This window comes from Bradysia coprophila (genome assembly GCF_014529535.1).
Source record: "Bradysia coprophila strain Holo2 chromosome X unlocalized genomic scaffold, BU_Bcop_v1 contig_35, whole genome shotgun sequence".
In the NCBI taxonomy this organism is placed as follows: Eukaryota; Metazoa; Arthropoda; class Insecta; order Diptera; family Sciaridae; genus Bradysia; species Bradysia coprophila.
Window position 1 is genome coordinate 369,307 of NW_023503325.1, and position 12,518 is coordinate 381,824.

The 12,518-nt window shown below is 38.7% G+C and overlaps 2 protein-coding genes across 3 annotated transcripts in view; one reads left to right on the top strand and one right to left on the bottom strand.

Moving 5' to 3' along the window:
- Window positions 1-401: 401 nt before the first annotated feature.
- LOC119069509 (alcohol dehydrogenase 1-like) lies at window positions 402-3,221 on the top strand. Its single transcript, XM_037173587.1, has 6 exons — window positions 402-653; window positions 716-943; window positions 1,002-1,178; window positions 1,256-1,410; window positions 2,719-2,862; window positions 2,943-3,221. Coding segments are annotated over exons 1-6 (798 nt in total). The 5' UTR covers window positions 402-560; the 3' UTR covers window positions 2,944-3,221.
- LOC119069488 (probable Dol-P-Man:Man(7)GlcNAc(2)-PP-Dol alpha-1,6-mannosyltransferase) overlaps window positions 3,064-12,518 on the bottom strand; it is a 30,067-nt gene continuing 20,612 nt past the window's right edge. For both annotated transcript variants that reach the window (XM_037173558.1, XM_037173559.1), the window contains exons 5-9: window positions 6,898-7,042; window positions 6,609-6,835; window positions 6,399-6,539; window positions 6,216-6,320; window positions 3,064-3,985 (exon numbers count right to left, since the gene is read on the bottom strand). In XM_037173558.1, coding sequence (XP_037029453.1) covers window positions 3,211-3,985; window positions 6,216-6,320; window positions 6,399-6,539; window positions 6,609-6,835; window positions 6,898-7,042 — 1,393 coding nt within the window. In that variant the 3' untranslated portion in view covers window positions 3,064-3,210. The remainder of the gene's footprint in view (window positions 3,986-6,215; window positions 6,321-6,398; window positions 6,540-6,608; window positions 6,836-6,897; window positions 7,043-12,518) is intronic.

The window sequence follows — 12,518 nt, forward strand, 5'->3', positions numbered from 1 at the left end:
CATCGTTTATTTTGTCATAAATATCACCAAAAGACCTTAAATCACTTAGGTGGCCCTAACTCACGAAGGGCCGACCCGAATATGCCCATCTTCGAACTTAGCCTCACTATTTCGACTATCTTTCAGGGAAAAAAAACAATTGAAATCGGATTTGATTTACTCAAGATATCGACGTGACAGACGGACAGACGGACAGACAAAATTTTTATTGCAGATTCGTCATCTATGAACATAGGCAAACACTTTGCCCTTACCGTCTGCTTCGAATTCCATCAATTACACACGGCATCGTAATCCTATAAGCCCCTTTGTACTTCGTACGGGGCTAAAAAGTTTAGGAAATTCGGTTAACCTGTCACATACGGCTATTCATCTGGTATCTAACAACGAGATCAAGTCGAAAAAGTGTCGAAAAATTAATTGTCTGAAATGTGTCGGTTTTCATTCTTCTCCGATTGTGAATGCAGACCTGTAAAATGTGATACACAATCAATCTCACTGAATTACCAGTGAAGTGTTCAGTGTGTTCACGGCTGCTTCGTTGATAACATATACTTAAAATGAGCTTCTCTGCGAAAAATATCGTAATTACTGGTGGTGCGGGTGAAATCGCCTTGGAACTGGTACAACATCTGCTAGACCATGGCGCTGAGGTATTTGAATTTTAAAAATTAAATCCCCGACGTCAGTGATTTTCTGATTCCAATTTTCAAAGAATATTGCTCTGCTGGACATTGATCAGCGTATCGAATCGATCACAAAGATTTGCAACGCCAATCCGACAAAACAGATTCGATTTTATTTAACCGACGTCTCGAGCAGATCGAATCTGGAACAGGTATTCAAAGAAGTTATTGACACATTTCATTCTATTGACGCAATTATCGCCTGTGCCGGTGTTTTCGATGAGCTGGATTACGAGCGTACCGTTAACATTAACTTGGTAATCAAAATCGAATGTTGAAAAAAGAAATATTTGTAACGAACAGTGAAACCTGCAGCTGGGATTGATGCACACTAATCATATTGGATTGAGCTACATGAGCAAATGTAAGGGCGGTAGTGGTGGCATAATCGTGAATATTTCTTCGGTGGCTGGTATAGATTGTTCGCAGTTCAGTACACCCACGTACAATGCAACCAAACATGGTGTTGTGGCTTTCACTCGAAGTTTCGGTGTAAGTGTTGAAACCAGATTCACAACGAAAAGTCGTTGATCTGATCAAAAAAAAATCTGACCAACGTATCCTCTCAGGATGAATTTTATTACCAAGAAACTGGCGTCAGATTCTTAACGATTTGTCCGGGCGTAACACTCACAAAATTTCTGGATGATGTTCCACAACGGTGCTATTCAGTCGAAGCATTCACCAAGTCGAAACAGAAATTGGAACACATGATGCAACAAACGTGAGTTGAGAAAGCCTCTTGAAGAAGTTGTAAAAAAAAAACGGAATCTGGCAACACTGCAGTCAAGGCTAGATACGTTTTATTCCAACTATTTTTGCCACTGTTACAGCTTTTTAGCCCAAATCTTGAAAATTCTTTTGAAAAATAGTTGACCGAAATCGGACGCATTTTCCAGTGGAATTTTTTTGTATGTGCCCAGAAAGGTATTCGACACTAGAAGCCAAAACCGCTTTCAAAAAAATTCTTCGAAGCTTCTCCAGTTACACGAAACCGTACAGGGCCGTGTGGAGCGTCATTAGAAAGGTAATTGCATGTACTTCCGGGGCAATTCATCCAGATTGAGATACCTTTGTGCAGTTGAAGTTTTCAAAAGACAAAGGCTGAAAACTCACACTTTTCTTACAGAAAGTTCTCGAGGTATATGAGCCGTACATGGTCGTGTGGGGAGTCATTAGAAAGGTAATTTTATGTTGCTTCAGAGCATGACAAGTTCTTCGGGAGTTTGGTATCATCTACGATGAAATCTGAATATATTTCATCGTAGATGCTACCAAACCCCCATAAGACCTTATTGGCCCGAAAGTACATGCAATAACCTTTCTAATGACACCCCACACGACCCTGTACAGTTCGTGTAACTATAGACATTTTTGTAAGAAAATTGCATGTTTTTGGTTTTTGAACCCTTCCGACCAGCCACACAAGCTTCTAAGAATTTTTTTGAAAGTGGCTTTAGCCTCTGGGGTCAAATACCTTTCTGTACACTTATAAAAAATTCCACAGGAAAATGCGTCCGATTTCGGTCGGTTGTTTTTCGAAAGTATAGTTGCAAAAAGATGGCGTGTATCTAGTGTACAATCTAGCCTTGTCTGCAGTGTTGTCAAACTTCGTTTTGTGATTGCACTGAAAAATGGACGACACGAGAAACGACGACTTTCTGAAGAAACGCAAGTTCATGAAGAAACGGTGAGTAGTCGCCAATTCTTCCAGAACACGCCGTTTTTTAACATTTTGTTGAAGGGAATATTCCATGTACGAAATGTTAAAAAGGCGAGAAGAAATGACGACTTCCTGGAGAAACAGCGAGTTCATGAAGAATCGGCGACTACGCATAACTCGCCATTTCTTCAGAAAGGTGTCGTTTCTTGTGTCGTTGGTTTTTCAGTGCGATCGTTTTTTGTACAACTACTTCAGGCGGTGAGTTGAGAACCATTTCTTACTGTTAAATTTTCAAGAATATTGATTCGATAAATGAGCTATTAAGTCACCGGTTACACCGGCTAATTTTCTGGTCTTTCTGTGCGTTAGGGTGGCCGAATTTGCAGCTGCATTTCTTGAAGTTATCCGAGAAGCGAAAAACGGAACGGTGTGGCTGATTGATGGCGGAAAATACAAGGAAATTGAATACAAAAATCATTGGTTTGATAATGTCAACGACGTCACTTCTCAATAAAATCGTTTCCATTTGAACATTTGAAATGGTTTTTATTGGCTCCATTACGCTGCTGGTATAGGTCTGACATTTAAGTTGGAAGTTGGACTCCAGAGAAGATCAGAGGAAAGTAGAACTGGTAGAGTCTTTTAGCGTTCGTTAGGTCAGAAAGGGTTTTTGCGGTAAGTGGGCTCTTCCCGATAAACAGCGTATCCAGTTAGTCAAAGTAGTAAAACATTTATTCCGTCGCAAAACTTACAACAAATTGAATCACAAAACACAGTTACCAAAAAAAAATAGGAGCAGCAACGTTGTGTTCATTGTGTTTATCATCATTTCGTCCATGTCCAGGCCGAATTACAATTCACTCAAACATCGTAATCGTCAATAATCTTCTTCAAACACTCTTTCGTACCTAAATGTTCCAAATCACAAACGGCATTCAGATCCAATTTCGAAATGCTGTCGACCAGCTCCTTGATCTGTTCCGCTTTAATAATTCGTTTAATATTCGCTTTGGCACTTGGGTGGGACGGCTGGAAACGAGAATCAAATTCTTTGTTCGTATCCGTTAGGTATTCGTCGGTCACATCTCTGTCCGATTCGATAATCGATCCTTTCGACCGAAAATGTGACTCTATCAGTCTCTTCAATTTGGTTTTAGTGTTTGACTGCATGGGCTTCGCCAAATCCGGCGAAATGTTAAAGGCATCAAATGATGGGGGCAATTCGTTCGCGTCGTCTGCATCGATCGTCAGTTCCCTGATGATGTCAATGTCCTCTTCGATGTAAGTGGGTGGATCCAGCAGTATTGACTCTCTTAAATCCTCAATCAATTCATCCGAATTCAAACCGCTCTCGGTGGAAGATAGCACAGCATCGAGTCGATCGGCGGACATAAATTGTGCGGGAATCGTTTTCTTCTTTTTCATGAGCCCAATGCAGGGCCGGGTCTTTATTTTGACCGGAAAGAATTGGTATTGTAGTCCGATGCTGTTGAAGCAATCAATAAATTCGACGTCGTCGTGTGTCTCGTGCAGCAATTTCATTTCATCCAGATATCGGCTCTTCGGTTCGAACAGCAAATAGTCAAAGTTGTGCAGAATGGGATTTCCCGGCTTTATGTGCTCGTCTTTGCTGTATCTGGTTGGGATTGGATGAGAGAATGTTAATTACTTTCTAAATTATTTTTTTTTCGAAGCAGCTGCAGTTGAATCACAGGCGTCGTTCTTAGGGTACCGAGACATATTTTACATACTGTGGCGCCATTTGTGTATGTTCCAAAAGTTTTCAATTTTTGCCTAAAATTGACCATTTTTGTGTGATTGCTTTTAGAAGCGTCAGTGGCATAAGGTACAGGTGGAAAATTTCTTCCCTAACCCTTCTATCAAGAATGAGAATTTTTGGCTGTACTGACTAACGAAATGTCTCAGAGTACCTACAGTATAATGCATCTGGATTGATGACTGTTGTGTTAATGAAAATACTCGACCATATTCGTACTTATGTCGAACATGGCAGGCTGACCCTTCTGATGCAACAACAAATAGTTATTTGTTTACGTAGGGATGCATATAAAAAACCACAAGAACGTAGTCTTGCTGCCACAGCGGATTGTAAAAGAGTAAATGATAATTTACATGAAAAGTTGAAGAAAAAAACAGAGTTCTCGTTTTTCGCGTAAATTTTGTTTATCCGAGGTGAAGCCGAGGTCAATAAACACACGAGACGAAGATTTGTAATTTTTATCCCGAGTTTTGTATTGGCTTTTATATATTAAGAGCGTCAAGCTGAGAGCACCACAAAAAACATAAATTTTGCAGCAGGGAACCGGTAGAATGTAAAAGTATCGAAAGTTCGCTGAGTGTCCAGAACCCTTCTTTCGAATTGACACATTGCACACGACTTATGAAAAGTTGCTTGACAGTACATGACTAGTACATGAAATCGAAAGAGGTGTTCGTCAAGGAGAAACAATCTCACCGAAATGGTTTACATCAACTCTAGAAAGAGTTTTTAATTTGGACTGGAGTCGGATGGGAATTAACATCAACAGAAAAAAAACTTGAGTCATCTACGATTCGCAGATGATATTGTCTTGATAGCAACGGATCTGGACCCAGCACAAGTCATGTTACAACAGCTAAACGAAGAATCGAGCAGAGTAGGTCCGAAAACGAACTTGTCGAAGACAAAAATCCTGACAAACATCGATGATGACAGGGACATCAAAATTGGAGACACCGTCATCGAAAGAGTCGACAACTATGTGTATCTTGGACACAAGTTAAAAATAGGTCTAGACAATCAGACAGCAGAGGTCAAAAGAAGGATTGGTCCTGGCAGCGTTCGGAAAACTCAGGCTAATTTTCAAGAGCAAAATGAACAACAGTCCAAAACGGAAAGTGTTTGATTCGTGTGTCCTACCGGTGTTGACGTATGGATCAGAAACGTTAACACTAACGAAAGCATCCGATAACAGGCTCAGAGTACCACAAACAGTAATGGAACGGAGTTTGCTTGGGATTTCGCTTAGAGATAAAATGACGAAACAGTGAATTCGGCAGCAAACGAAAGACGTAGACGTGATGGAGACATTGCGAGAATGACAGACCGAAACCATAATGAATTAGAGACCACCAATGACACGACCAATGGGCAGACCACCAGAAAGATGGACGAATTCGATCAAGCGAATAGTGGGTACAAACTAGCAGAAAATGGCAATGGTTCGCTCAGAATGAAGGACAAAAGTGGAGGCCTACATCCAGCAGTGTATTTTAACGGGCTGATTAAGAAGGATAAGAATAAGAAGAAGAAGAAAACATGACTAGTAGATGGCAAGTGCTAGTGCAGTCATTCTGTCATGGGCAAAGAACCACTCGACGGTGAAATATTGACTTTTCTTGACTGTAGCACGGTAGCACCTATACTAGGTAGTCAAAGAAAAATATTTTCCTTTTTTATCTAACGAAAACTCTACCGATACTGAAGTAAACATAGAGTTCAGTTGACTGTTAGTTAGGCTGTCTCTACGTCAAGTATGTCAATTATAAATTAAGAAAACCGATTGGAGGACGTCATATACGTTTACTTAAGCTCGTTGCAGACCTTCCGCATGAAGCTGTGAATTTGAAAGTACTTTTTGACTTCATCTCCATTTGTCCGGTCTCATGTCTGTAAAACAAACGCCACGACCCAATCTAATTTGTTCGGAATCAAAAGGGACAGTTACTCTTGTATGGCATAGCTACGAAACAAGCGGAATAAAAATTGAGATGTCTGGAACACTAATCACTTCGTCCATGCCGCTACTGCCTGAAGCCATTACTGACAGGAATTTCCTGTCATATTGTAACAACAGTACACTTACGTCCAATTCTGATTGATTTCCGTAAATCTTGATATTCCACTCTGCGCTGCCAAATTACATATGTGCACGGATACATTCTGTTCATTCGCACCGATTCGATGTAGCCTTGTGATAGGGGAGAGAGAGAGAGGAAAAACGCTAGAAACGTTCCTGTTTGATAGATGTCGAAAAGATCTTTCCTACCTTGACATAGCTACACCGCCAGGATAATTCGTTCCCGATATTAGCAGCAAAAACATCGATAAGATCACATTGAAACACAAATGTCCACCGGCAACGCAACCGACCAAGCGATGCAATATTGATTTGGATCTACTGATCCACCTGAAAAAAATCAAAAAATTTCCGCTAAAATCCAATATTGTTCCGACATATTCGGTCACATTCGTTTACATTCGATGACATGCACATGCTACCGCCACGTTCAACAGGGGTAAAACATAGATGATGAATCGTAGTTCTTTGTGCGGCAATATTGAATACAACAGTACGAAAACAATAGCCGGAATTACTGTGGCTCGGACGCGTGACTCAACGTAAATTCCAACGGGAACGAGTAGGTACGATAGTCCCATCGCTCGCGGTAATGCTGAGTAGAAGTACCAAAGAAATGGTGACGTCTGTTGGAGGCAAGGAAATGAGTAAATCGTTCAGGTGAATAGAATGCCTGAGCAGCACTTACACCCCATTCGGAACTCTTGTTTTTGATCGTATTGAACCACAGTACTTCGCCTTCAGGCCAGAGAGGACGTTGCCAAAATATTGAATCGACTGTGACGGTAAGTGTTAGTAAGATGATTCCAGCAGGAATGCCGATCTTTAAGAGCCTGTAAACAAAGATGTCATCAATTAGCAAAGAGAATTTGTCCGGACAGGTGAAAGCGAATGTATGACTCAGTTTGTCACAACCGTACTGACGAACCCAACCAGATAAATTGATATAAAGTTCATGTTATGGATGTTAAAACCATCAAATAAACATATTCCATTATATCAGTAAAAGGATAACAAAATTACTGTAAACATTTCCCCCCGTCCATTTAATGACTTCTTAATTATTTACACCGCTACCCTTCACTAATGCGGTGTAATATAATTGATTGTAATAGGAAATTAATCAGTCAAATGCATTGTACAAATTCAGTCCGACACAAAGCATACATTTGAATGAACCGGGAAAAAAATGCTTCAACAGAAACTGTTCCACCGGTTTATACACGCCATTCTAATCGCAAATCAATTGCTTGGCCTATGGCCATACAATCAGAACTTCGACGATCGATCGTTCAAGCGGTCGAGAATGTTTTACATCTATTCGACGGGCCTGTTCACCGTCATCAATGTCGGATATTTCTTTTATTTCCAAAATTTGTATACGTTTTACCTGCTCATTTTCAAGAGTAGTGGAGCAAGAATAACCATCATGTACGGCGTGGTCTGTATGTCCATCATAACATTGCTAGCATATCCGATACAATTGACCAGCTTGACCGGTCTTAACGGAATTTTCGTTAAAAGCAAATATTTAATGCAAAATTTGAACGCGGCGGTGGCAATGGAAGGAGTAAATTACTCCAAGGAATTGCTACAGTTCGCCACAAAGACCTTTGTCATCAGCGCCCTGCAAATTTATTTGTGCATTGTGAAACTCAGCCACGATCCCACGTCAATGATTTTTGGTTTTATCATGCCCGAGCTGATTATTACCGTTATGTCAACCAGTTTGTACGGCATTTTGCTTACCGTCTACATATACCTGAAGCAAATGAATCAAACTATCTACAACATTACCGATTCGGCGGTTGAACTGCAAGACAGTGATAAAAAATGTTTGGAGAAAATGGAGACATTTTGTCGCTTAAGTGACCGATTAAACGAGTTGGCGATTTATCGGTATCGAATATGCGATTTAATGCGTGAAATCTGTGGAATATTTTCATTCCACGTCAACGGTTGGATAGTTCATCGAGTGTGCATCACTTTCATTCAATTGTTTGTGATCTACATTATGATTGTGATGGTGGTGTTACAGAATGTAAAGGGACATCGGAGCACACTGTATATCACCGTGGTGGAAGTGTTTATAACCGTTGCAGATCTGTTATTATTTACTAAAGCGTGTAACGACGTTCACAATGAGGTAAAGCTTTGTGCCTAATTTGTGCTTTGCGTCTGGTTTTTGCACAGTTAAAGAGTTGTGTTCTAACATGTTGAATGAGTGTGATTGCATTATAATATCATTGAGAAGCAGATCCTAAAACGTCTCCTCTTTAATGTTTTTAAAGTTTGGGATCATTCCGATCATTCATAATAGTATGTTGTGTTACAAGCGTTTTAATGTGGATTTTTCAGCACTAGACCCAAGTTCTCCATACGAGCGGAGCGAATTATTTTACAAAACACGATAATAGTTTAGGTAATGTCAAATCTTGCTTCAGCATATAGTAGTTACTTACGTATCTGTTGTGGACGGTAGATTTTAGGCAATTTCAAATGTCTGTTTTAACTCGTGTGACTCCGACGAGTCAAAACACGTCATTTGGAAGCAGGTACGTAATGTACTAATAACGTCGTAGAGCAAATATTTATCGAGTTATTAAAGATTCAATTATGATGACAACACTGAAAAAGTATTACGTAATTTAGGAATATTCTGTTTAAGCAAAGAAAAATGGTCACGGTGTTGTTTCTGATGGGTATCGGATAATCTGACACACGGTGCCAAAAGAACACACTTTTAAACTACGTAAAAGGTTACCTCGCACAGGCAAGTTTATTGCTGCAAATGCTTTTTAGCCAGGGCCTTTTATAAGAGTTTCGCACTGGGGGGGATTTCAATTTGGGGCCCCCAATTTTTTCCGTGAAGGGGCCCTATATTTTTATTGTGAGGGGCCTTCTTTGAAAAATTAGACAAGCTTCAAATTTGACAACTTTAGTGACTAGGGTTACTGTCAGGTGCCGCTTAATGTTGCATGTATATTGTGTGTTTTATCTGCAGAACATTCTATGATTTCACAATCTTTTCAATATTTTCTATATTAATTCCTGGAACACTAAGATATTATGGATCATCTATCCGAAAAAGCTTTATTAAGTTTCCATAGGAGGACATGGACAACTCAGTCAAACTTTCACGATTTAGTGGCGTTTCGAAAAGAGTTATTGTCAGTTCTTCGGCCCTTACTTGTTTTTTGGCAGTTATTTTACGAGTTACAGGGAGAGAAAAGTGTAATTCGTCATGTTTTCTGTTTTGCCATTTGTTTTGGTTTGTAAATGATTCCACAAAAAATTTGTTTAACAAATGAAAATCTAGATTTTTATTTTATTCATCCTTGTTTTGAGCGCGTGCCTAACCAAAATTCAAAAAATTAAAATCTTCTCTTGCTCAACGAACTTTTCTTGGAATCAATCACAAACCACAACAACTCTCAAATGAGAAAATATGCTGAATTTTACCTTTGTCTCCCTGTAAGTAGATTCAACGCAATCTTATTTTTACTAGTTACTGGGAGGAGGGTGATCAGAAATCCGAATAGGCATTTATAAGTAGAGACTTAGTTACGTTTCTAACGCTAAATATTTTTGTACTTGACATTTTTATATAACTGAAAGAACTTTCCGTCCAGAATCTAATACCATACTTTTTCGAAATAAAAAATCTACTAAGGAATTGATAATTGATAATGAGTTAATGGAACTGGATTTTCTTTGTTTCAAAGTTTTGTTCTTGGAACATTTTGACGGAAACTAGCAGTATTCATTGGTACTGTGAAGATCAAACACTTCTTAATTAATCGGCAATTAGTTTACGCTTACAGAGTTGCTTTTTAGAGAAATTAGAGTTGCTTTGTCCAATTAACCACACAAGCAACTTCCGGTCAGCTTTTTGGGTTCGCAACGAAAAAATAGAATTGTAAAATTTTCCTAATAATTCCAATGGTCCTCGGTTTTTTAAGCTTCCGTTAAAATGCTAAAAGAACAATGAACATAAAGTCACCATTTCAGCGTCAAATCGATTAACTTATCTTAGGTCAATTATTCCGATTCTATTTTAAAAATCTTCTATACGTTCTATGGTCGAGTAGTCAGACTTTAGGTCACTCAATAGACCTTAGATTGGAAACTATCCAATTTTCATAAGCTTTTCCTTTCCTCATTCAAATTGTAGTTACCTTTTTATTTCTATTTTGTGAATCTAAACTCTTTAACCATCGAATCCTTAAGGACGAACTGAAGAAGCCACCGCAATCACTTAACTAACGTGGAACAAAAAAGAGAGCCGAATAACATTTACTCAAATACTCTCAACATACGGACGAAAGTGTTATTGTGATACTTCGCAGTTGACTAATAATGAGCTGCCGCGCAGCGATTTTTTTAAAAGAATAACAACTTCTTATAATTTTGGTGAGAGAGTGAGAGAGTGTATAGTATTTTTTTAAAGTGGGGGGCACTGAGGGGGATTTATAAAAAGTGGGGGGATTCAGGTGGCCTGGGGGGGATTTTTCCCACGCGCTTGTTCCTTATAAAAGGCCCTGATTTTTAGCCATGTCATCGACTTAATGACTTCTTTTACAAAATTTTGGAATCGAAAAATCGTGTGCGAGTTCACCTTTTACGTAGTTGAAAAATGCTTTGTTTCAACACCGTTTGCAAAATTACCCTACGCCGAAAAAAAAAATTCACGCGTCAATTAAGACATGGAAATGAAAAAACATCACGCAACATCAAGCGTGAGCACAGTAGTCGGAATGACGAATCTAAAGTTTTTAGGACATTCGGACTAGACTCCTATAGTGAGACAAACAAACAAGTAAAAACCAATCTTTATGCTGCTTTACCCACATAAGAAATCCTACATTCATATTTAAAATTTTACAGCTGTTTCTATCCGTTCCTCGACACTCTCACTTATAATGCTATAGGTTTGTTCCAAGGCCATATGAATCGTCAAATTTCATCCACAGAACCATAACCTCAATAATATTTCTGTGACATTTTGTATGAAATATCACGTAAGCGTTGCTGTGGATGAAATTGTCGTTGTTCGGGTTTTCAAAGTTCGAGTTTACAGTTACTTGGAACAAAACTATTGCAAATGGAAAATGAGAGAAATCAGAGAAACCAAGAAGAAGAGCTTAGATACGAAATTGTGACTTTTCACGTGTACAACAGTTATTTACGTATCTGTTGTGGACGGTAGATTTTCGGCAATTTCGCGAGTTGAGCCTGAACAAAGTGAGTGCGACAAGCGAAAGTGCCTAAAATCAACCGTTCACAACAGATACATACACAACTTTTCATGCTGATGGCCTATATTACGAGAAAAATTCCGAAATTTATGCCCAAGGCATGAAAGACAGTACTATAGATTCTGACAGTCAGCGACAAGAGTGACCTTCTGTATATCTCAAAAATAATGATAGTAATTAAGTCCAATTTTTCAGCTTCGTATGTCCGGTCATAAGTTGTACAAGGTGAACATAATCTCATCGATGAGCGACAAAAGCTACACTAGAAGCGTAAGTGTAAATTTAATAAACTTAAAATTTGTAAATAGATTATTCATTTATTCGATAGTTAGAACTGCTGTCACTGCAGATAATTCAATTCAATTGGATTTGAGTGAAATGGCATGTACAACATTGATTTTAAGTTGATGTTTTCTGTAAGTAAATACCTACGAAAGTGATCATTTATTCCAAGTACCTTTTTTCATATAAGTCAACTCAAATCAACCTCTGTAAGCTCTTTTTCTTGGTTTATCTGATTTCTCTCATTTGCCATTTGAATCACGAAATTATGGAAATGTTTTCTCAAAAATAGTTCCTGCCAAGAAATTCGTAATATTTATGCCACTCAGCATCATAATATGCAAAATTTGCGATTTGCTGAAACGTGCCTAATAACGAACTTCGTACTCGATGTCATAATAGTTATTCATACAACCGAGTGATAAATGCTTTTTTAGGCACTATATGTGTAGATTGTCACTCGAGACCGCAAGTCATCATTTATCACGGAGTTGCACACATCATTTTTCGTAAATAAAGGCAACGGAAGGTCCTACTTTTGTCACTTGTTGCGAAAATACCTATTTCATAACCAGGGTAAAAAAGTTGAAAAGTAGAGTACGAGACTTTTCTTCTTTTTTCGCGTTATGTAATGGATTTTACCAATACTCTCTCTGCAAACACTCTCAGCTCTCTGTGTCAAATTCACATCCTATTTCTTTTTATTCTACAAAACACAATTCTACACCTGACTACGCTGTAATATTACATGTTCCAAGGTTCCTCTCTT